At 44.9% G+C, this 25,158-nt stretch overlaps 1 protein-coding gene across 5 annotated transcripts in view; it reads left to right on the top strand.

The window, feature by feature from the left end:
* Window positions 1–24,736, top strand: part of Nprl2 (Nitrogen permease regulator-like 2) — a 67,354-nt gene extending 42,618 nt beyond the window's left edge. For 4 of the 5 annotated variants that reach the window (XM_050180457.3, XM_050180456.3, XM_050180460.3 and 1 more), the window contains 5 exons: window positions 5,287–5,384; window positions 9,716–9,846; window positions 11,466–11,583; window positions 16,143–16,300; window positions 19,611–24,736. In XM_050180457.3, coding sequence (XP_050036414.1) covers window positions 5,287–5,384; window positions 9,716–9,846; window positions 11,466–11,583; window positions 16,143–16,300; window positions 19,611–19,678 — 573 coding nt within the window. In that variant the 3' untranslated portion in view covers window positions 19,679–24,736. The remainder of the gene's footprint in view (window positions 1–5,286; window positions 5,385–9,715; window positions 9,847–11,465; window positions 11,584–16,142; window positions 16,301–19,610) is intronic. The other variant, XR_011895886.1, reaches the window with a different exon arrangement.
* The last annotated feature ends 422 nt before the right edge of the window (window positions 24,737–25,158 follow it).

Below are 25,158 nucleotides of genomic sequence, written 5' to 3'. Positions count from 1 at the left end.
CATCGCTGATTTACAGAAAATGATTGCGCCCGACTTGCCGTCCAAGCACGCTCTGCGTTCTGTTCCGCGTTCTGTTTTCCTACCACGATATTCTTGACTTTAACGATCGTCCTTTGGCCCAAACTACAGCTGTCAAACATCGCATTAATACCGGCGATGCCCCTCCTATTTATCGCCGCCCCTATCGAGTGTCACCAGCTGAATGTCAAGTTATTCACGTAGAAGTTCGCAAAATGCTTGCCAAGAACATTATTGAACCGTCATATAGTCCATGGGCGTCACCTGTTGTGCTGGTAGAAAGGAAGGATGGCTCATCGCGCTTTTGCGTGGACTATCGGCACCTTAACAGGGTTACCAGAAAGGACTTGTATCCCCTACCTCGGATTGATGACGCCCTTGACTGCCTCCACGGTGCTCGCTATTTCTCCTCTATTGACCTCCGCTCCGGCTACTGGCAGATTGCCGTAGACGATCTCGACCGCGAGAAGACTGCTTTTGTAACACCCGACGGTCTTTATCAATTCAAAGTGATGCCATTCGGTCTATGTAACGCCCCTGCCACTTTTGAACGCATGATGGACTCCCTTCTTCACGGTTTCAAATGGTCCACGTGCCTGTGCTACTTGGACAACGTTATCGTATTCTCTCCAACGTTCGCTACGCACCTCGAGCGCCTCTCGGCAGTCCTGGACGTTTTTCGTCGCGCCAGTCTGCAACTGAACGCATCGAAGTGCCAGTTCGGCTGTCGCCAGATTACCGTCCTTGGGCATCTCATTGACGCGAACGGAGTGCAACCGGACCCAGGCAAGATCCATGCTGTCACGCACTTCCCTGTTCCGAAGTGTGTCAAGGATGTGCGCAGCTTCATCGGCCTTTGTTCCTACTTCCGCCGTTTCGTGAAAAATTTCGCGGCCATAGCATGACCACTAACCGAGCTTTTGAAAAAAGACGCCCCTTTCCAGTGGGGCGATAACGAGGCCTCTGCATTCTCGCATCTAATCGACATTCTCACAACGCCTCCTGTTCTGGCCCATTTCGATCCTTCTGCACCTACCGAAGTCCGTACTGATGCCAGCGGTCACGGAATTGGCGCAGTACTGGCACAACGCCAGCGCGGCAACGACCGTGTTATCGCTTACGCCAGCAGGCTCCTCTCACCCTCCGAGCGCAACTATTCCATCACTGAGCGTGAGTGTCTGGCCCTAGTTTGGGTGGTCGCGAAGTTCCGTCCATACTTATATGGCTGACCCTTTTCCGTTGTCACAGACCATCATGCGCTTTGCTGGTTATGCTCACTGAAAGATCCTACGGGAAGACTTGGTCGCTGGGCCTTACGCCTCCAAGAATATTCATATAATGTCACCTACAAATCTGGCCAACTACACAAGGACGCTGACTGCCTGTCTCGTTACCCAGTAGACGAGCCTGACGACGCCGACAGTAGTACCGCCAACGGCATTTTCTCTGTGTCTGCATTCGCTAACATTGCCGATGAGCAGTACCGAGACCTACCGCTGCGAGCACTCATCGAGCGTCTGTGCTCTACACCTACCGACGCGTCTGTTCGCCGATATGTCCTCCAGGGCGGCATTCTGTACCGAAGGAACTTCCTCCCTGACGGATCTGATCTTCTTCTTGTCGTGCCAAAACATCTACGACAGACTGTGCTCTTTGAGATGCATGACGCACCTACTGCAGGACATCTTGGAGTAACCCGCACGTACGACCGAGTACGACCGCACGTACGAATAAATGCAAAGTCATGCGTGTGTTTAGTGTTGAATTCCAATGGCGGAGTCGGAGCAAGTTTTTCTGCTCGTTTCGGAGCAAGTTTGTTCCAATGACAGAGTGAGGGCGGGAGTAAGGTGTTCCAATGAGAGAGTCTGAGGGGATTCAGAGCGGGAGTCACTCCGTGGAGCAGAAAAAGCTGCTCCGCCAAAATCGGCGGAGTGGACCGGAACTCTGCGTGACGTATTTCCTTTACCACGTTTGTCCGCTGGGAGGCGCCACCGGTCACGACTCGCAAGGAAGCAAAAGCTGCTGCACGCTTGGCGAGATATCCATTCCGCACTTTTAAAAAAACAACAGGTGAACGGCGCTGAAGAGACAAGTGACCGGTGCGGCGGTGCTGGGAGCAAACAGCGGAAGAAAATGACAACACGCAAGGTATCCTGGGTAACTCAGTGATAGAACTTCCGCTTCCGCCTTGCTCCGGCGGCGCAGGTTGTGTTCCATTCGCGGATCTGGAGGCGTTGCTCTGCGGCAGAGTCGAGTGCTCGCTCGCGGAGTCCGTCGGCTGCTCCGACTCCGCCATTGGAATTCAACATAGGAAAACATCTACCATACCGCGTACTACATTGACAACATGTCGTTGGAATCAGTTTCTTCATGTAAATATTTTGGTGTTTACATCACTCCTAACCTCAGCTGGTCTCTTCATACTGAGAACATAATTAAAAACACTAATCGCATGCTTGGCTACCTACGTCGCAACTTTTTCAGCGTACCTACTAATTTGAAACTTTTGTTATATAAAACTTTAATACTAGTACCCAGACTCGAATACGCGACTCTGGTATGGGACCCTGCTCATTAAAACTTAATCACCGACCTCGAGATGGTTCAGAATAACTCTGTACGTTTTATTCTTGCTAACTACAACCGCACAGCGAGTATAACTAACATGAAATCTAATCTTTGCCTCCCATCGCTGACATCTCGCAGAAAAGTGTCTCATATTGCCCTCTTCCACAAGTTGTACCATCATAATACTCTACGAGATCACTTCATCCGCCATCCAATTTATGTATCCCGTCACATGGATCATCAGTACAAAGTCGGCATTTTGTCATGCAGTGCTAACTGTTTCTCGCAATCATTCCTGCCGCGAACCTCACGTGACTGGAACCATCTTCCCGCTGACGTTGTAGGCCTTACTAATTGTGAACAGTTCCGTGAAGCCTTAGCTAATATTTTTTATACAGGTGCCATCTGAACACTCATGTAACCAACTGTATTTGTCTTCTTCATTATTTTGTATTTACCACTTCCCCTCCGTAATGCCCTTGGCCCTGAGGGGTATAATAAATGAAATGAAAAAAAATTAATATTTTATTTCAAACAATGCTTGCTCTCGTTATCTTTCCCAATGGAACTTCCCGACAATGGCACACTCTGGTTTTTAGATTTAGCGCTTTATTTTAACTGTGACGAACACCTCTGTTGGGAATATTTGCCGTGCTCCAAGAAGGCCATTCTACCTTTTGACTCCTCTTACACTGGGTTGGTCATAGTTTTGACTTACAAGTGTCTTGTCTGAAAGCCTCGGGATTCTCTTCGAATGTGCTAGTCGCTGTGGGTACAACGCTTTTAAAGAAGCTTCAGGCTTCACCCAATACCACGCCACGCCAGAGGCCAAATGAGTTTGTCGTGATGCCATATATCCACATTATTTCACAGAACCTAAAAAGGATTAGACAGAAACATGGTGTTGACCTTGTCTTCACAGCTCCTCTTAAGCTTTCTCGGTTGTGCACCCTTGCAAACAGCCAAAAGAAGAACAAGGCCTGTGAAAAGAAACACACGAAACCCCTCGTCCCTTGTGCCACCGAAGTGCTTTATAAGATACCACGCAACTGTGGGAAAGTTTAAGTTGGGCGGACGGGGACCGCTGTCTAAATGACAGGCTAAGAGAGCATTCTTCATCTTTAAAGGCCCTGAGCAATGCCGCGCACCTTCCTGCACACTGCTGGGATTGTGGCGGTAAAGCCTTTTTCGATAAAACCGAGATTACAAGCAGATGCAAAGGCAGACTTGAAAGGGAAATCCTCGAGGTTGGTCAGATTCATGCTCACGCTGTTCGTACTAGTGCCCCGTCAGTGCGTCTGATGGACAAGGAATTTACGTTCCTCGCTCTTGGCTGAAGTTTCTGCACCCCCTCCCCTGGAGGGTTTTTTGGAACGTTTTCTGTCGCGCCACTTGCACGTGCCGTTGTTGCCATCACCAACACAAGCCGTCATTATTGATCTAGGGATGTATACCCCTATTTAGGCGATTTTTTATATAAAAAGAAATTTTAAATCTCTTTTTCTTTTCATTCTTATTTTTTCAACCACAATTCTTAATGGCAGTGCATGTGCAATAACATTCCTGGTGGTTTGTTTCTGAAGATGTATGCAGTTGCAGCTGAACGTATCTCCTGTCAAGGTCTTTTTTCCACAAAGCTTCTCGCTCCCATTTGCAAAAATCATGCTTTAGGCTACCTGACCAATTCATTCTCTTTTGCATCAGAAATTTTCCTTGCTGCTGTGCTAAACTGCAAGATCTGCCAGATTTCTCGCAGATTAATGAACCATATTTACTTCTTCGAGCAGACGTAACATTGTGTCTGCAACACAGCAATGCCTGGAAAACAGTTTTAGTGAGAATTGTCATGTATATAACTGCTAGCCTGACTTTCTTGGCAGTTGTATTGCCATGTCTTGTTCAGACAAAATGTTGTTCATGGTAGAAATTACATCACGAGCTTTTCACATGGCATCATCATCTGTTTTGTGTCACTGATCTGGCATTCTAACAGAACAGGGCCCTGTAACACTTTTTATTTATTGAAGTACAATTTATTGAAATTTATTGATAAAGTAAATTTTTATTGAAGAAATGAAAGGACACAATTTTAAGAATATTTTGCAGCAAGAAGTTTTTCTATGTGTTCAGTAAAAGCGGAGTTTGCGGCATTTAAAGGTCGCCTTTCATCCCCCCCCAGCAGTGCTTCTGCTCCTTCATCAGTGGCATGCACTGCGGAGGCTACGGCCAAACGGGGAGGTGCTAGCCACGCTCGCACTGAGCATCACGTCAAGTGCGTCAAGTATCATGAACATTGTTAATGCTGAAGACACTTTGGGGTCATTCATAAAGTTAATATTGCTTGCAACGTTTTCACACATCTAGCCAATAGTCGTAGGAGGGCGCCAGTGGTGTTTGTGTGCAGTTTAGATGGCACAGGTTTGATGGAGCCGTAGGAAAGCATGACCGATCTCTACAGAGGCATTCCCCGCTGCATGGAATCGAGTAATATTTGGCTCAGGTGTTCATGGAGGCATTCTCTTCCATCTACTACGATTTGTTTACCATGGTCAGAGTGTTGCAGGGCCTCTTTAATGAATAATCCTGCTGAATTGAATTCTTGACACCTGGCTTACATTGAATAATGTATCAGCATTAATGTTTGCTTTGCCTGGCATTTATTCTTGCAGTGGGAGTAAATTCTGTTCCTGGTTATTTCAGATCCTGCCATACATTGATGGCTTCAGGCATGTGGCCAAGATTGCAGTTGAAGCAGACGTTGAGGTTAGCCTAGTCAAAGAGTGCATCAGAAACATGCTGTGAGTGCTCCGATGGCAGTTATTTCTTGTCATTGATGTTTTGGCATTTACATTATAACCTTGCTTGTATATCCCTTGCTACTTTGTTTTCCCAGACAATGGAGCTTGGGACTGTGTTGTGTGATGCTGATAGTGTGCTCGGCATGTTTGCATAAGATGAGGATCAGGCGTAGGGCTGCATATGTGGCACATGGTTCCTCCCAGGCTACATGATCCACAGATAAGGAGGGAAAAAGTGTTAAGCATCAGGAGACGATGAGCAAAATGTGAACAAGGTGAAAGCAGGAGCCAACGTTTCGACAAGTGGACTTGTCTTTTTTGAGGCGAAGAAGAAGACAAGGCCTCGATGCACACTGCATTGCGACGCCATCTACATTGACACGAGTCAAGCGACATGCCTGCAGATAATAAAGGGCACCCATAGGCTGTCGATCCCAGATGCTGCCTGTAGATGGCGTTGCGATGCAGTTTGCCGTTGCTCCGGCTCCCACTGCGTGGGGTATACCACTTGTTGGCACCTGTACATTGCACGCGCATAGTGTGTTCCTTGCGTACTAGGAAGTTTCCTAGGCAAATACTGATGAAATTATTTGGGCTGTGGTCGGTTGTGCTTTAGTGTACACAAAGGATGCATGCTTAACAGATCTCATTTAAAGAAAATACTGACATAACGTTTGACACGTCATTTTTCAGGAAGTAAATGAATAAACCCCCCCCCCAAAAAATTGTGTGACGTGCCAGAGTGCCCTAAACAATATACTATAGAACCACGGAATCTGCTTAAATTGAACTCGAAGGGACAGGGGAAAATGTTTCGTTTAAGCGAATGGCACAAAATCAAGAAGTTGGTTTTTGAAAAGCATTGAGAATTTAAATTTTTTCTGTGGTCAACAAATTGACATCATTGCAATCTATTACAAATATCATCTCTAGCATGTGCATAAGCCATTAATGTCCATTTTAGATGCAACTCTGCTGCCTTCTTTTTCAAAATGGGGCAACTGATAAAAACTCTGGCGCTGCATGGATGCTTGAACCAGAGGAACAGTCCATGTGTTTGTTCATGTCGAGATGTACGCCTCGGATCAGGTCCTTTAATAAAAAGCTGCACTTCCAGGCAGGGTGTATCTTCTCTACAGGTAACACCCCGGGTAAGGTCTTTCAAAAAGTTGCAGTTACGAACAGTATGCATCTTCTCTTAGTGTTTAATTACCTGTGACAACAAGGACTTAAAGATATGAAACATTGCTGCGCTTGTAGTCTTTTTACAATGTCCATTGTTGTAGGCCCTTTGTGTGCTTTGTTCTTTCACTTTTTTGATTGGCACAGTCACAAGGTGCATAATGTGAGAACTAAGCAGTGTGAACACCACACCGCACCCATTAATGCTACAGCAGCGCAACTACCCGATGGATTGGATTTTCTTGACTGTTTAGCATGAACATTTTATATGGTTGTCGTACTGTTCATGTTTTGTATGTGGTATTACAGCCTAGGAAGTACATGGTAGCTTAGCTTCAATTCCAGTACCATATAACTGGAGTTCACAAAAAAGTGTTCCATTTAAGCAGTTTTGTCAACATTGTACCTCTGGGCGGCCAATCTAAGTTGGTACCCGTGTTCCATTCATTTGGCGTTCACGGTACCCGTTTCTACGAAACCGTTCTTGTTTCATTACAGAGGAGGTGGATATCATCACGATATTCTGTGGTCACTGCGGATGCCACACGACCACAGCCACAATTCTGGTTTATTTCTTTGTGAGCAACGTCATCGTCCCTGGCCTTGTTGCAGCACGATGTTGTCAAACTTTAATTCATGTCGTAACGTCAGTTGACCGCTCATAAAAAATGTGGGATGAAGTAAGAGACAAAGAAGGCACAAGCACTCACTTATCCATCCTGTTACTTTGCTGATGACCCCAGGTCTGTCGTTCTGAAATGAACTTTATTATAAAATTAAAATACCTTACAAGCGTTCAACATTCATACTTGCTCACTCAATGTCTTCCTTTTAGCTGCAAGAAACGTGGTAGAGTCTCTACAAGTTCAAAAATATGTGTCAAAACTCTTTTAAACAACCCCTCACCAGGTCTGGCCATTTGGGCTGACAAGCGCACTGCACACAAAGGGCGCAAATGATAGTGTCTGCAAAGTATTACACCACTGCGAAAAGAGCTGAAATTTCAAACCAAACGCTGTGTGCGCCCTTCTCCTCACAGGCACCACACTCGCAACGGGACAGTCAGATGTTGGTCGCACAAGTGCGGTTACGTAAATGGCAGTACTATGACATCACTTTAAAGTTAAGAGAAATAATAATACATACAAACCGAATGAATGTTTGCATGTCTGTTTTACCTTGTACCGTAGCATGAGAGATGTACTTCTGTTGCATCTGCTTGTTCCCATGTCGTGCAGTCACGCTCACAGAGGATGAAACTATGTCATTGTGTATTGTGGTCCAGCACAGTGTTGCAGCTCTCCAAACATGCGCACACCGAGGGATCCATTTCGCAGAAGCAGCTGTTCTCGTACACAGCTCCCAAGATTGTGCAGAGACCAAAACAAAACAAATGCGCTCGCTTGCAGGCTCGGGCACAAGACCATCACCATAAGTGCGCCGCGCACCAAGAATGCGAGAAAAAAAGTAAATAAAAGAAAAGGAAGGCAGAGACCGTGATATGTACGCGACGCGATCCTCCAGCTCTAGTATGGGAAAATGCAGGGAAGGAATTTTGCTTGCGCAGGCTAGACGGGGCAAGTAGCGAGTGTGTTGATGTTGGCAGTGAAGCTTGGTTCCTGTAATCGTGGGTTCAAGACATGGTTTCTATCTCGGCTAATAATGAACCAGTTTGAAGAACTGTTGCGGTAAAACGCTCCCTTGAAGGCATATAACCAAAAAAGGTATAAACAAAATTTGCTATGTGGCCTGGTGAGGGGCCCTTTTAAGTGCCTTATTTGTCAAGTCGCCAAGAGTTGCATGCGGCTTGATGGCACTTAATATAGTCATGAGCTTTAGCAAAAGCAAATTGATGCCATATTACAGAGCAGTCTGTTCAAGGTGAGCTTTTTGTGACTGCCTGTTATCACACGTTATGCACCAAACTGGTGCAATCTTGGAGATGCATGATGAACTCGCTTTTCTGCATGTAAGCCTTTAGATCATTTTTTTACACAGCCCTTGCTGTGAATAGATGAATGCACTATTTCCTGCAGGTCTAACAATGCTATGTACAACACGCACAGGTGATTTTTCACAAGTTTAGTGACACATCACTTGCCCCTTAATTTCTCCCGCTGCCACACGCCATCCGTGTGACTGGACTGTACCAGCTTGTGTGCCTGCTACAGAGCCCGAGGTAACATAGTGAACGAATAAAAGCGCGAACTGATGAGGACAAGAGGAGTAGGCAAGGCACACATGCGCAGACTTTCATTTTCAACTATTTTTTTTTCTGAAGTGTACCAAATGTATAGGATAGATGCGACACACAAAAATAAAGCAACAGATATAACAATAATGTGCATGTGTTCACCGCTTACTCAGAACTGCTTATTGCTCAACACTTACTTACCAAGAAATTGTTTCTCTTTTTCAGTCAGCATCAGGAATGCCATGTTTACACATGTGTCACCCAGTTTATCTATCTTTACTGTCTTTACTGCTTCAACTATTAATCTTGTCATCTTTCCAGAGGAGCAGCTAAGCACTGTTGTATGTACCGTCAAAATGTGGTACGCATTCACAATCTTGGCAGTGTATTCCCAAATGCCAGGAAATGTCCGAGTTAATGTTATAATAGCGCTCTTTTAGTCTTTCATTTTGCATCTGCCTGTTCCAATTAAGCGGCACACACTTGCTTGCAATTGTTGTATATCTGTTTATTTTTGTGTGTCATGGTATACATTTTGTACACTTCCGTAAGTAATAGTTGCAAGTGAGCGCATGCGTGCGTCGCCTGCTCGTCTCGTCAGTTTGCGCTGCTATTTGTTCACTGATTTGGAGCCCACCGATAAGCCTGAACTGAGGTAACAGCCACAGTTATCACTACTCCAATAAACTTGCAGTGTAGGCTAAATTCGCCTAACAGTGCAATTAAATGCCCTGTTGCATTTGAGAATTTCAAAAACCGTTACCAAGGGCTGTTGCAGCGATGAAATAGCACACAACAGTCATCTGCAGATATATGTGATGTGTACCTGCAGCGACTGTTTTTGCTGCACTAAGGCATTGTTGTATATATTTATACAATTATATAAATGTGTGTGTGTGTATGTATGCATGTATGTATATATATATATAATTTTTTTTTTTTTTTGTCATTGCAGGTATTACGGTATAGTGCAGCTGATTCCTTTGTTCCTCTACTCTGCTGTGTATGCAACAACACCAGAAATCAGGACACTTGCTGCAGATACACTTGTTCAAAAGGAGTGCATTTCTTACGTGGCAAGACAAGGTGATTTGGCTCATGCGTGTTGTCATCATTTGGGGGTTGGGTGTAGGAGTAGGTACCAAAACTACTAGAGAGGAATTTGGCACTGGCATCCATAACGATTCCTATCCAGCATGGGCATGACTGTCAAAACTTCGGCTTGCTTCAGACAACATTCCGAGTTGCTTCTTGAACCTAATATTGCAACCGCAAGTTTGCTGCATTGAAATGATTTCTACCATGGTATTGTTTTTTGAACAATGCAAGCAAGAAGAAGTCTAAACAATATGTCACTAAGATTGTATTGCACTTGGTATTACACGAAAGAACTTAAACAACAAACATGATTATTATTTTAAAGCGTTATAAAGCAGGCCAAGCTACTAAAAAAAGTGCTTCAAGATATGCGAATGGGACTAACGATGTTTTGTTAGCCTTGCCCAAACAGGAATTTTCCTTGTTACGATTGATTAGCCAATCAGTAAAAAACAGTGACCTAAATTAACACTTGCATAATTACGTAAGCTTGAATGTGAAACTGCGCATTGCATTTGAAAATACCGTTGCCAACAGTTTCCAGCTCACTACATTTTTCCTAGCTATTTTTCTGCATTTCAACGTTCTGCCACAAAACGCTAACAAGTATGTAAAAGGAGTGCGCTACAGCAGCGCTCACAAAGAGAGTTAAACGAATTCAATGGCCGACTTGACCGCGGAGAAGTTACAGGGTGGTGGTGCGACTGTTGGCTGCTGATGCTACAAGTAAGCAGCCGTGTGACGCTGTATGCCAGAGCAGTGTGCATCGGCTTAGGACAGCAATTAGGAATTCATCAGTTGTCAACAGATTATCAGTCATCTGCAAACATGTCATTTGCAATTTTGTCAATTTCAATGGCCTTGGCTGCCTCTTTTGTGGTTGGTGGTCAGAGACTTTCCAAGAAAAAGACACCGATGCAAAGGGCACATGCTATCGGGTAACAGACATTGTCGAATGCCAACTAGCTCTTTTGAGATGCATGCGCGGTCACATGTGTGGCGTCTGAAGGTTTGGATGCTGTAGTGGAGCGCTTGACAAGGATAGCCCTCTCCTTATGTGGCAGGTGCAATAGTGGGCTCCAGCACGAGAGGAGGATGGCGGCCGCCTTTCACACCTGCGCTTGCACCGCTAGAGATAACACATATATTACGAATCGGTTTATGTGTAAAGCTTCCTACAGCTGCTACATCTAAATCCACTACAGATGTGCTGGTTAACGACTCTATTCTCTATGAAATCGTGCCATGAAACAAGTGCTACCCTACTGCAACAAGTACTATACTCTGTCATCCTTTTAATAAAGCGAATAGGTTTCTACAAGTGCACAGCCATTTGCTTATATTGTTAATCATTGACGGTGGTTTCTGCACAAGTGTTTGTTTACCTGCCACTGGTGGTGGCTCAGTGGTTTGGTGCTGCTGAGCACAGTAGAAGCATCCCAGCCAATGAGAGTGCAGTGCAAAAAATGCTTGCGTATTATGCTTTAGGTGTTCATTAAGGAGCTCCATCTGTTCAACATTAATCCAGAGCCCTCCACTATAGATTATCATAACTGTGCAGTTTCAGGACGTTAAAACCCACATCTAAGACAATATTTTCGTTTTAGGTCGACCAAGGCCAACGTTTAGGTCAATATTCGAGATGTACTGCAGTTTCCACCTCAGCAACAGTGTTCGGGATGTCTGTGCCCGGACTAATCCACACAGCCTCGGAATAGACGAAAGGTATCGGATCAAAACAAAGTGCTGCTCTGTTGTTTTTATCACAGGCTGCTATGTATTCCTGGCAGTGTAAATATTTCCTACATGGTTTTGCTGACTGTAGTTAGTTGAATAGTCCCACATATAGTCATTTAAAGTGTGCAGACAGCAGTGCAGAAAAAGGGGGCAAGGTGCAGGTGATGAGACTGTTGTGATGTATTGTAAATTAATGAAGGCATTGCAATCAACAAGAAAGGCACATCGTGCGTCGCTACCACACCATTTTCAAGAGAGATTGGATGCCTGAACAGTTTGTCATTGTACAGTAATCCCTCGTTATAACGAAGTCAGCGGGACAGCGAAAAAATTCTCGTTATAAGTGGCAATTCAATATAAGCGATCACTTGAGAAAAGCTAAAGCAGTTGAGCTCTAATTGCGCCACAGCTGCGAGGAAGTCAAAATACAATCTATCCAGTGAAGCAAAAGTTTATTCAGGTGCAAGAAAGGCACCGAGCTTTGGCTGTTTCATGTTCTTACCGGCTGCGAGCAACCCCTACTCTAATTTGACCAAGCATTGCAAGAGGCCATGGTCACCGCCCATGCATTCAACCTTATTTCGCAGCATGTGTAGGTACTCTCACGTCTGCACCACAGTTGGCACTTCACGCGACTCTTCGTCCGCCGGCTCTTTGTTCTTGTTGGGGCCACCAACAGTGTCAATTATTATCTCTGCATTTGTTGCTGGGGTGACCATGGGAGCAGCAGCATCAGCCGACGTGAATGTCTCGAAGTCGCCTTCTACCTCTTGGCCAGCAATCTCATGAATAGCCTTGTACAGATAGCTGCAAGTCCGGTCATCGTCTGGCTGGTCATCATCAGGGTCACCGACGACGGTGCAGGAAAAGCCGGCATGCACATAGCAGTTCTCGACCTTTGAAGGTGCGAGTTCTTTCCATGAAAATTTTAGCAAATGGATCGCACCAAGCAAATCAATGTTGTACCCAGGGGCGGCTGCCCCCCCAAAATTTCCGCCTGACCCCCTTTGCCCCCCCATCCCAAGAGTGCTGAAAAGCTGACCCAAGGTAGGCGGTATGGAAAAAAAAAAAAAATGTAACAATTTGGATGCAGATGCATGAGAGCAGCGCCGCTTACGACGGACGGCCTTGTTCAAGCATAACTTATTATAGAAAATTTCTAATCACAAGTAATTACCCTCACACTTGATATAGAATAGGCACTTGAAATACGATGCAAACTGCCACAATAAGATAAAGAATGGTTCCAAGGGTTCTAAATAGATTTAAAAATGGGCTGCACCTTCTTGTTCGGTCTACTTGCGTGAACCGGCGAGCTCGTGCCTCGGATGTAATAGCCTCGGCCACAAAATAGCAAGTGGGGCCAAACGAGTTGAGAGGCCATGACCCTTCTAAGCCGCAGCTTTTCTCACAAAAAGCAATTGGGACAACACTGCTTACTCTCAAAAAGACCTGGTGAGCCAACCACCCTTGCAGGATGCCACCGCTTACAGTCATCCACCCGCTCCGTGAACCTAATTGCCTGTTGGCAAAGACGCGCGCCGAATGCCGACGCACTCAGGAGTGTTTGGGCCAGGAATCCAACAAGCCCATCGACGAGTATGTCCGATAGTAGGAATGAAGGAAAAATTATGCAGATCCCATGCACAGTGGGAATCGATGCAAGCGAAGCTGTCTGTGCTGTTTGCTTTCATTGACGATAATTAGTGATGATGTTGACAACGAATGTTTCATTTCTTCAACGTTCAGTTCAACGCGAGAGAGCCGAGTTGACGTTAAACATTACCTTGTGTGCACTCCTGCTGTTTCTGTGCATAGCACACAGGACACACAGGGAGAGGTGTTTGCTTAAGGCATTGTTGCACGCCATCTTTTATAACCTCTCAAGGGGTTGAGTGTTGGCATTTCTTCACATGGCACATCGCACTGTGGCAGAAGTAGTAAAGTTTAATTGAATTATGGGGCTATATGTGCCGAAACCACAATATAATTATGAGGCACGCCATAGTGGCAGACTCCGTATTCCAAATTTTGACACCATGGTGTCCTTAACATGTCCTTAAATCTAAGTGCATGAGCGTTTTTTTATTTCGCCCCCATCGAAATGCAGCTGCCGTGGTCAGAATCCAATCCACGACCTCGAGCAATGACATAGCTGCAAAGCTACCGTGGCGGGCACGGAAATGTTCATTTGACGTGCGACCGTTTCTGTGGTGTTGCTTAAACCCTGTGGTGTGCTTTAATTAATGCAGTTCTTTTTCTGCATGCCTTGCGTAAGTTGTCCGATTGACATATTTACTTGGTACATGGCCATGCACCAAGTCTGTGCATGGCCAGTGTCCAAATCCACTGAGCACCACAGAAATTTTAAGGTCATTGAAGACCAGTCCATACTCGGTGGCCTATGACCAGTCAGGTTGGCGTCAAAAAGGTTCACTGCAGTGCTTACCTAGTGGCACATATCCCTGACTCACATTGGTGCAAAAGATTAATCGAAGAGCAGCACAGGCCGAGTAGTGCATAGCCAGTGCTCCCAAGTTGGTATCGTAACATTTGATTGGATAGTGAAACATACCCAGTGACCCCAGTCGGTCCGATGGTCGGTTTCGAATCCTCGGCACAGCAGCCCGAAGAAGTACCCCATTAGACAATGGACTATCCAGTGACCCAAGTTCAGGGGAAAAAAGCTAAGATGCGCAGACAGACAATCAAGCATCAAGGTACCCGAAGAATGCTAGTAGCATTAACAGCATTTAGGATACGTGTTGTCTAAAACCCGATGTTTATGACGCATCTCCGGCTCCCACAATCGTTTTCACCGCACAGAGCCAGCAGAAGCACATCCTTAAAGATCTACATTCCCACAGGGCTCAGTCATTGGGGAGTGGATGTGGACACCACCTACAAGTTTGGATGCAAATGAAGTAATTCATTGCAATCACATTAACATCGATGGATGCAAATGAAGTAATTCATTGCAACCACATTAACATCATTGATCATTACAAGCCAAGACAACATCATATCCAGGGCAAGCAGACAAGGAATGGCAGTTTTCATCAGATTGCATGGGGTGTTTACAACATTTGAGATCGAGTATGTTTATTTTTAGAGCAGTGGCTGTTGAGGCCACACTTCATGGTAGCGAAGAGGGTTAGCCAAAAGCACTCACGGGCAAGTGCACTCCACAGGAAGTGTCGCTTAACCTGGCCCTCAGAGAGACTAAATTTGCTCGTCTGGACCTGGGCATTATTTTATACTGTCCTGAACTTCTTTTCCCTTCCCTTGGCACCTTTTCTGCTACTTATAAACCACCAGTTACCTACTTTACGATATTACACGGTCTGTCCAACTTCCTTTTTCTTCCAATTTGATCTGGAATGTTGACTTTCCCATTGCTCTCCAATCCATAATGTTACACCAATCATTTTTTATTCCACTGCTCATTGTGCGGTTAGTCCTTAGCTTCTACTCTGGCCTCTTTGCTAACCTTTAACTTTCTGCCCCATATGTTAGCAGCAATAGTATGCAACGATTGTATTCTCAAGGATGATCGTTTGGTAGCGACTGCTGTATGCGCTGCAACCCACCTTTATTCTTCTGTAGATGTCTTTCTCATGGTCGTGGCCACCTGCGACTAATAGGCCAAGACAAATATTGCACATGCAAGATTCTAGAAGCCGATTGACAGTCGCAGATTCTCATTCTCTTGCCTTAGTCGTATTAATCCAATCATTTGTTGCACATCAACAGTATTGCTGAACAGGATGTCACCTGCAAACTGCAGGTTGCCAAGTTATTTAACTAATACTTTCCCACTCGTTAAGAATTAAGGCAACTATGGCATCATTGTAGACATTATTTATTAAGATACTTCTACGCTTTCTCTACACCTAAACTATAGTATGCCTCCATGACCGCTTTTATCTCTGCTGAATCAAATGCCAGGAAACTTGTACTAAATCTATAAAGCCATATCGAAAGGTTCATTATATTTCAGTCACCTTAATTGTTATCAAATTGATGAAATGGACAAAATTGTTTGTTCCTAAAGCCATCCCATTTTTTTTGTCACCCCAATTCCATTGGAAGCTAACAAGTGTTTTGTACCATACCTGAAAGCAAGCTTTCAACTCCTTGACAGTCTCTGTTATGAATGCGCAGTTGGCATTCTTTTGAGTCTCTGGTGCATCTGAAGCTGTGAGATGTCGTGTGGCACCAGGCTCTTGTACCAGAGCTGCAAGCATCCTTGGTATGTGTGCCAACTAGAGGTCTGCTGCAAGTGCAGTGCACGATTTATGCCCACGAATAAAGATTGCACGCATTCAATATAACACGTTCCCGAGCTAGCTGGTGCACGATTGATTACCAGAACTGTAACGCAGCCAAATATACGGGACAAAACAGAGTGCACTTGTCTATGTTGCTTCCGTGATCCCCAGCCTTTTTGCAGCCTAGATTCAGAGTGTCTCGAATTCAGTCACTCATGCATGTGAAACAGTTGCATGCTCCAGTAAGTGACAGCAGTTTTTTCACATATTTACCAGAAAGCTTGTACAGTACGGCGTCATGAAGAGCCTTCTCCGTCGTCTGCACAAGTATCCGATAGACCTGAAGCGGGCAGCAGACAGCACTTCCAAGAGCAAATCTGTTGCCAAGTACTTTGATGGAGCACACAGCTATGACGACATATGTGCGAAGACAGGTGAGCAGAGCAGTTTTTCAGGTCCGCTCTACTTGTGTGCCGCATCACTGGCACAAGAATGCACATAACATGTTCTAGCCAACAGCACTGGCAAGTGCAGATAAAATGCCTCCGCTTTCAGTGCCTCGAGACTAAGTTACTGTCACTTATGCTCGTCTGGCCACCAGTGCACACCCCTGGCTGCACTCAAGATAATTTGTGAATGTGAAAAGTCTGTAAACCGGTCTACTATAAAGTTCACAAAAAAATGTTATTGTTGGTATTTATACGATAGACTGCATAGTAAACCCTAGAAACTGCTAGTTTTGCTCACATCTCATCTCCAGATGTGTATGTGCAAAAAGGCTGAGCATTTGTTCCATTTATGCAGAAATTCAATAACTTCGATCTCTCTGGCTGTGCAGCCCAAGGAATGCATTATCCTAATTAGCATGGTGCAAGTCGTATTAATTTTCAGATTTATAGGCAGCATCAGGAATAAATAAGAATTTTAAACTGCAGAAGAGTATGCATTTGGGCTGGTTGGTTCACGATTACGAGCAATAAAATACAGTGCCGTGTCTCTTCACTCGTCCTGTTGTTTAGCGTTGTTTTTCATTGCTCGTAAGAAGTTTAAAGCATGCCAATTTACTTGGAAATTGAATTTGATGCACCGAGCAGTGGGTGAACAAGGGAAGCATCAGAGGCTGGAGGCAACATTTTAACGCCACCTATTATAGGGTACACTTAACGCCGAAGAGCTGTAGTGGGGGTACACAACATAATTTGAGAGAGGGGATTAGCGAGGGTGTGAATAGCATTTGTAGCCAAGTCCCAGTATCAAAATGTTGGCTCCAGCGACACATCCCTTTTGCTTGATCCCCAATCTTTCAGTTCGTTCCCATTTCAATTGCATTGCATGTGATGTTTACTACATTTATATAAATCAAAATTGGCTCTAGGTAGACTGCAGCACTAGGCGAAGCCTCCATGGTGCAGTGGTTCAAAGTGCAAAGATGTGCTATTCTACTAACACTCTTCTGAACGAGCATTCTACATGTTCACTTGGAACACTGAAGCCTAGTTAAGACTATAGAGCATGCTTGTGTGCCCATGTGTAGATAACATAATTATGAACCAGAGGAAGTATTAATGGGAAGGGACAGAGGAACGTTGCGAGAGTTCGGTTTGAAAAAAAAAAAAAAAAATTTTCATTCAGTTCTCATGAGAACCCAACATTCTGTGAACTCCCACTTGCCTCAGTGCAATTTGGGTGAACCTTGCTACCCCAAGCAATTGGCAAAAGGACTTGGGCTCAAAACAAATCAAATGCTCTTGCCAACTGGAATGGCACAGAGTTTCTCGCTATATTACCTAGAGGGAAATTGGCGCTGCTGCACTGTGGTATGCATGGGAATGCCGGTATATTGAGACTTCGGATCGGCATTGTTCTTGGAGAGCCAGGACACCTTGAAGACGTGCCTGGCAAACACCGTTCCTTCCGTCTGTCACAATGATCAATTTTCTACTAAAACAGCACATGAAAACCTGTTCTAGCTTTACTATAACATTAACACGTTTTGTCTAGTTCCGAGAGCTTGCCATTGCATGTACAATTTTGTGGAACTTAAGAAGTATCAGCGAGCCACTAAAGTTGGAGGACAGACAAGATTTGTGCTTGCTTTTGAACAGTCTGTCTGTTCTTTTCTTCGCTAAGTATGCACTGTAGGTGAGTAAACGTCACTGGAAGATAAGGGAAGGCAGGAGATGTGAATTTAATACGTTCAGCAAAACCAGAACAAGGTGAACGCAGGAGCCAATGCTTCGACAAGTGGACATGTCTTCTTCAAGGCAACATATGCTTTCCTCGCCACGGTATATGTAGGTGGGATTCTTTTAAAGGGGAGAGGGCGTAAGGCGGATGGGTGCGGCAACGAGGGTAGGTGTGTTAGAGTGTCGAATCGAGAATGAAGGAGTGCTGTGCGCAAGGCCAGGGACCCGGCTGTCTGTCAATCACGTGTCAACGCCCGTGTGTCAGCCGGCGTGCACAGCAGCCCTCTATTACCCGTTTCACTGGTGGTCGTAGGCTATCATGTCTCTGAAAGAGATAACAGAAAGAGCAGCAAAAACCGGCGCTTATTAAAAAAAAAAAAATACTGAAATGGTATGAATAAATAAAGGGGGGAAAACTGAAAGAACGAAAGCTTGAAATTTAGCATAGCAAATACATTCTAAAGCTCCCTTTGAAACGTTTCAAAGGGAGTTTTAGAATCTATTCGCTATGCAAAATTTCAAGCTATAGGCAACAACACTTAGTTTGGTTTTTTTTTTTTTTCGTTGTTTCCCCCCCCCCCCCCCATTATTTATTTATACGATTTCAGTACCTAATGAGCACCAGTTTCTGCCGCTCCTTCTATTATCTCTTTCGGAGACATGATAGCCTACGACCACCAGTGAAACGGGCGATAGAAACCTGCTGTGCACGCCGGCCGACACACGGGTGTTGACATGCAATTGACAGATGACCGGATCCTTGGCCGACACACGGGTGTTGACATGCAATTGACAGATGACCGGATCCTTGGCCTTGCGCACAGCACTCCTTCATTCTCAATTTGACATGCCAACACACCTTCGCTTGTTGCTGTACTCACCCTACTTATGCCCTGCCCTGTCCCCTTTAGAAGAACCCCACCTACATATACCATGGCGAGGGAAGCATATGTTGCCTTGAAGAAGAGCTTGTCGAAGCATTGGCTCCTGCTTTCACCTTCTCATTTTGCTCGTCGTCACTGGAAGATGCAATATGCGTGAATGAGAACCTTTTATGAAGATTTTGCGTTTAAAAATTCATTATTTGTGTAGCCACATCCACGTTTTAGGCGAAGCTTCTTACATCAGCCAATACAAGCCTCGCAGACACACAGTCATTCCCATTATAGCACAGTGCCCGTTCGAAAACTCCCACAGATAGTAGCGCCAGATTTTCCTCTATGTGTTATAGTGAAAAACTATGTGGTATGGTATCCTCAAATGGAAAACAATGAAACTGAGCCAATAGGGGGGTCTTTAGCAGAAGTTTACTTGGGCTGAGAAGCTTTGTTTCATTTGTCTGCGAATGGCTTCCAAGGCCATTCAGTGGTGGAACACAGTTTAGAACTTTTCTTAGAATACATGTTCAGGCAAAAATTTAGGCAAGACATGCTCGAGGCAACAAATCTGTGCCACATTGGTTAAAAAGTGTGATGCTTTCTGCACTAGTGCTCGCATTGTGAAACTATTGAAGGCCTTTCAGGCGTTCGCATAAAACGTGAGACTTCATTTTTAACAGGCATGAGCTACAAGGAGCTGGACGACATACTTGACAAGGATCCCAATGTGTGCGTGTGCTGGAAGTAAACGCAGGGCTTCAACTGTTGTGGAATAAAAAAAGTTTGATGTGCAAAACTTTTCTTGCCATGCTTAGCAGTGCATATTTAGCCACACAGGTCTACAGGACATGGGATTCCACAAGGAAGGCACTTCCAAGGTAAGGATTTTGCTTGTAGGCCAGGTCACGGCCACAATTTTTTTTCCCCCCTCCACAAATCCTTGTTCCACTCTCTTTTGTGGCAGATCGCATATGTATGGTACAGGTGGAAAATACATCCCATGTTTTATGAAAGACCAAGTTTGCACTGAAGCAAGCTTTGTGAAAATCCGAGGCAGCATAGTGGCAGCTGGATTTTCTGCACACATGCCACGCATGCATGAAGGAAAACACCAGAGAAGAATTTTTTTGAAATAACTCTTTATTAAACCAACAAGTTCCAAGTGAGCAGAAATGAATGTGGCACAATATAAATACTAACCATCATCAGCCAATATATAATGTCCACTACAGGATGAAGGCCTCTCCCTGTGTTACTCCTGTCTTGCGATACCAGATTCCAACTTGCTCCTGCAAATTTACCAATTTTGGCTGGTTAACAGATAGCACCATGCCACTGCTACCTAGAATAGGGTGGCCACCCACATTTGGGCATTAGAAACTTGGCTCCCACAATGAAGTTTATCCACTCATCACCCCACCCAATCATCTGCAATCCTCAACTGTGCTTCCCTTCCCTTGGCACCCAATCCGCAACTAATGGTCCACCAGTTATCTACCCTGTGCAATACACTCTCTTAACAGTTACACCCTTGGGGTGTATATTTGCCACACAATGATAATCATTTCTTGCCTGCATTTTCCTTTTAATGCTGCGAGCCCGGTACTTTTAAGTCATGAACCGCATGCACGTTATCAGCATGACGGAGCATTTTCGACAGGAAAGCAATGAGCAGTGTTTTAAATGCAGACAAGACAGATGATTATTGTTGTGGCAGATATACACCCCAAAGGGTGTAAACTTTTTTTTTTTAGAGTACATGGCCTGCCCAGCTCTATCTTTACAGCGAAGCTGTACATGGCTAGGGTTCTATTCATTTTTGTTCTCGGTGAACAAAAACTGTCATCAATGGCTCATACTCCCATGAGCAAGCAAAAAATGCAATTGCTCATAGTCCCGCAAGGTTCATGGCTACTCACTTTGTGAATTATCTGTGATGACACTACCCCTGTTGTTGTCTGTGATTTTCATGCGAATGTGTGTGTACTGAAAAGGGAGCGGTTTACGCATTCTGTGTTGCAGACGTACACCTCAGTTTATGCCACATGTGTTAACACTGACATCCTTCAGTCCCATTCCATCACGCAACTTAAAAGCAGACACTGGAGCATTGCCCAATAATTTTCAATGGCAGGCTCCCTTCTCCCCTAACACCTGCCCCTATTCCACACCACTTTTCTTTATTTCTCTTCACAAATGAAGTAGTTGAACTTCCATCTGATCTTCTCAAGCTGACATCTGATTTGATGCACAGCAATCTTCCAATGTCTGCGCCAGTCATTTCCAAGAAACCTATACCCTAAAATCTTTTGTACTATACTAAGAAACAGCTTGCAAAGAATTTCGTACCCTGAAATATTTACCTTAGCAGTACTCTTGACATTTTCAAGTGCACACTTCGGAAAAAGCAGATTTTTGCATTATTTAAATGTCTAAGTTGTACAAGTACTATTGCATTGCTGCTAAACAAGTTCAAGATCCGCAAACATCAGGTCAGCCTACCCTGCTGAAATTTCATACCACAGTCGTGTCACACAGGTTGAGCGGCTTGTGCATTAAGTTACACATAATCAAGATGTCCCGAAAACATTGCGTGGTTTAGACTACTACAATCCATTATTAAACTTTAGCCTCCTGTGAACTCATCAGAAATGGGCCGAGCTCTTATGCGAAGGATAAAGCTTTACCAATACGACTGCACAGAAAAAAAAACAAAAAAAAAAACACACCAAATGAAATAAAGGACATAAGAGAGGCTCTAGTCTTTTGTGTGCGATATCGCAGGATGGATTATTTCTATCCTGTGATACCCACTGTTGACCTTTGCGACACAACCCTAGTTACAGCAGCACTTAGACGAACCGACAGTTCAAGGACGTACCCTGCTGTGCAACTGGAGGACCAAACTGACCAGTTGGCTGCCTTGCGCTTTTGAGCAATTAACGATCAGGAGCGGCATCGCTCGCATGACAAAAACATGTCACGCCAGATATGGCACTCGCGCACGGCAGTGCTATTCGCTTTTAACTTTCCAGGAAACAGTTTGGCCAGTCACTGAGGACGGCTAGTGCTACTGGCTCTACGTCAAGCTGTCTCTTCTATGTTGCAGACACGGGTGCAGATCCTTTTCGATGGCTATTCACTGTTCATTGTTGCTGTCGTCCACGGGCTGACCATCGCCACCGATTTTCTTTGCAAGTTTAACTTTCTCGTTGACCTTCGCAATTGCTGCTTTTTTTTACTCAACGAACCTGTCTGTACAAGATATCACCGTGTCTGCATCACCTTTGTGTCTCGTAAAAGCACACACCCACGTACCGAAACTGTTGTCCACCATTCTGCTAGAATTTCCAGAGCTATTCAAACCACCCACGCCAGATCGTCCAATAGTGCACATCATTCACCACATTGCGACTAAAGGACCACCAGCATATGCTTGACCTTGCCTTATAGCACCAGACCATCTGAAAATTGCAAAGCAAGAATTCAAACACATGTTCAAGTTGGGCTTAGTTCATCCTTCTGCTAGCCCTTGGTCATCTGTTTTTTACACATGGTGCCCAAGAAGACAGATCATTGGTGATCGCGTGACGATTACCGCGCCTTAAACAAAATGACGATTCCTGATAGGTACCTATTATACCTCAAATCCACAATTTCACCACATCGCTTCATAATGCTGCATATTTAGCAAGGTGGATCTAGTACGGATCTAGTCAACGTCTACGATCAGATTCCTGTTGTGCCTTCGACAATCCTAACACTACAATCATTACCCCTTTTGGCATGTTTGAATGTGCGCATGCAATTGGGCCTTCGTAATGCCACTGAAACATTTCAGCGGTTCGTCGATCAAGTACTCCGTGACCTGACTTGTTGCTTCGTCTGTTTAGACTACATTCTCGTATTCAGTCTCTCTGCTGTGAAAAGTAAATCTGCCCTATGTAAGGTGTTTGAACGCCTCCGTCAATATGGTCTCGTTGTAAACATCTCAATAAGAGAGTTTGGCGTTGCTTCTCTCAATTTCCTGGGCCATCAAGTAGACGAGTATAGTATCCAACCCATTCCCCATCCAGTGTCCAAGCCATTAAATATTTCGCACGTCCGTCTTCCACCAAGCAATTGCAGAAGTGGCCACACAATGTCTGGCCACTTCTGGCTCTCCTCAATTACTATCGCTGTTTCATTAGTCACAGCCTCTGCATGTTTTACACTCTGGCACACCACGAGCTAGCATGCCTATATCATGGACTAATGCTGCTGAATCTGCTTTTACCTCTGCCAAGAGCGCCCTTGTTACCACTACTCTACTCGCACACCCACAGCCAGATGCTCCAATGTCCGTTATGGTAGATGCCTCCGACATAGCTGTTGGCGCAGTGTTTCAACAGCTGGTTGGCAAGACATGGCAGCCTATAGCTTTCTTTTCAAGGAAGCTGACACCGCAATAAACCTGCTACAGCACTTTCGGTCGCATATTGCTAGGACTCTACCTCGCAGTCCGCCACTTCTTTCAGCATCCCGAAGGGCATCAGTTCTTTATTCTCACTCACCACAAACTACTCATTTATGCTATTAGCTCCAGCAGTTCCTCGCACACTCCCCGCGAAATTCGCCAGCTTGCATATATCTCCGAATTCACTACTGATATTCGGCATATCAGTGGTGCCGATAATCCTTTCGCTGATGCTCTGTCATGAATTCATATGAATGCAAGCCAAGTTAACTGTTCCAGCATTGACTTACCAACGATTATCTGCGCTTTGAAGGTATCTTACTGCCTGGCTGCAACGTCACAGTGATATGCGACGTGTCTACAGGTCATTCTCAACCGTACGTTCCACAACAGTCTCAGCAGCAAGTTTTTGACACACTATACTCCTTATTGCACCCTGGAGTACGTGCCACACAATGTCTGGTCACTTCCCGCTATCTGAGGCCGTGTATGAATGCAGACATCCATTGCTGGGCTTGGGCATGCATACAGTGCCAACACGCCAAGGTCAGTCAACACACTATGGGCGCGCCTAATCATTTTCCACTACCAGACGTTCGTTTTGGCCATGTTTACGTCGATAATGTTGGTCCGCTACCACCATCCTCAAATCGACTATACATACTCACTTGTATTGACTGCTTCACACGCTGTCCCGAAGCAATGCCAGTCTCTCACATTATTACTGCAGAGTCCGTAGCCCAGGCCATCTTAAATACCAGAATTTCTTGGCAGAGAAAGACAATTTGACTCGTGCCTCTTCCAGGCTCTCTCCCATCTTCTGGGTGTAACGCACATACGAACAGCTTGTCACCCAAGTTCCAATGACACGGTAGAACACTTCCATCATCAACTAAAAGCAGTACTTTGATGACTCCATGCTTCCATGGACAGAGTGCGTGCATTTGGTTCTACTAGGTCTTCGCATAGCTCTGAAAGCAGATGCACTGTGTTCCTCGGCAGAACTCATTTTTGGCATGATACTTCCATGTACCCGGCGACTTCTTCACCTTGGAATCGTCATCTGCTGATCTGCAATCTTATGCCAACCGCCTTTAGCATTACCATGGCCACTGTCATACCACCGCCGCTTCATAACGACCGCAGAAATGTTTACATGAGCCCATCTTTACTTCATAGCAGTCACGCATTTATCCGTCACGACGCTACTCGTGCTCCTTTACCAGCACCTTATGATGGTCCCTTCGAAGTCCTCAAGCATGACGCCAAGTTTTTCACACTTCTTGTCAGCGGAAGAGAAGAGAATTTCTATCAACCGCTTGAAGCCAGCTCATCTAGACTTTGGCAGTGATATCTCCACAACTTAAAACCGCTCAATGGCAGTGCCTTCATTGCTAGGAGGGGAGCCATGCAGTGGGCAGTACTCATAGAGTCCCACGGTGGAAGAAGAGACTGAGCTAGCACTATCGGGCATATAGGCTCGACGATGGTAGCCGCGACATCAATGCAGTCATCTGTTTAATAAATGGTAATAATTTGTGGGCCTTCTGTTCCTACACTGTCAACAAAACTAGAGAATGTCAACATTTAACAATGCCTAAAGAATACAAAATAGGCAGCTCTTTAGTGCTGATTATTCACATACAAGCGCAGGGCTATGTTACAACTCCAACAGCAACTTCTTTTTATATATATTTTTGTTATCTGGTAGCACAATCTCCTTGACTGCATTGCTGCACACTATTAAAAGTACCAAATGTACTGCATTTTGC

This window comes from Dermacentor andersoni, chromosome 7 (genome assembly GCF_023375885.2).
Source record: "Dermacentor andersoni chromosome 7, qqDerAnde1_hic_scaffold, whole genome shotgun sequence".
NCBI classification, from domain to species: domain Eukaryota; kingdom Metazoa; phylum Arthropoda; class Arachnida; order Ixodida; family Ixodidae; genus Dermacentor; species Dermacentor andersoni.
Note: the sequence above shows the minus strand (reverse complement) of the source record. Positions and strands in the feature narration are given on the sequence as shown.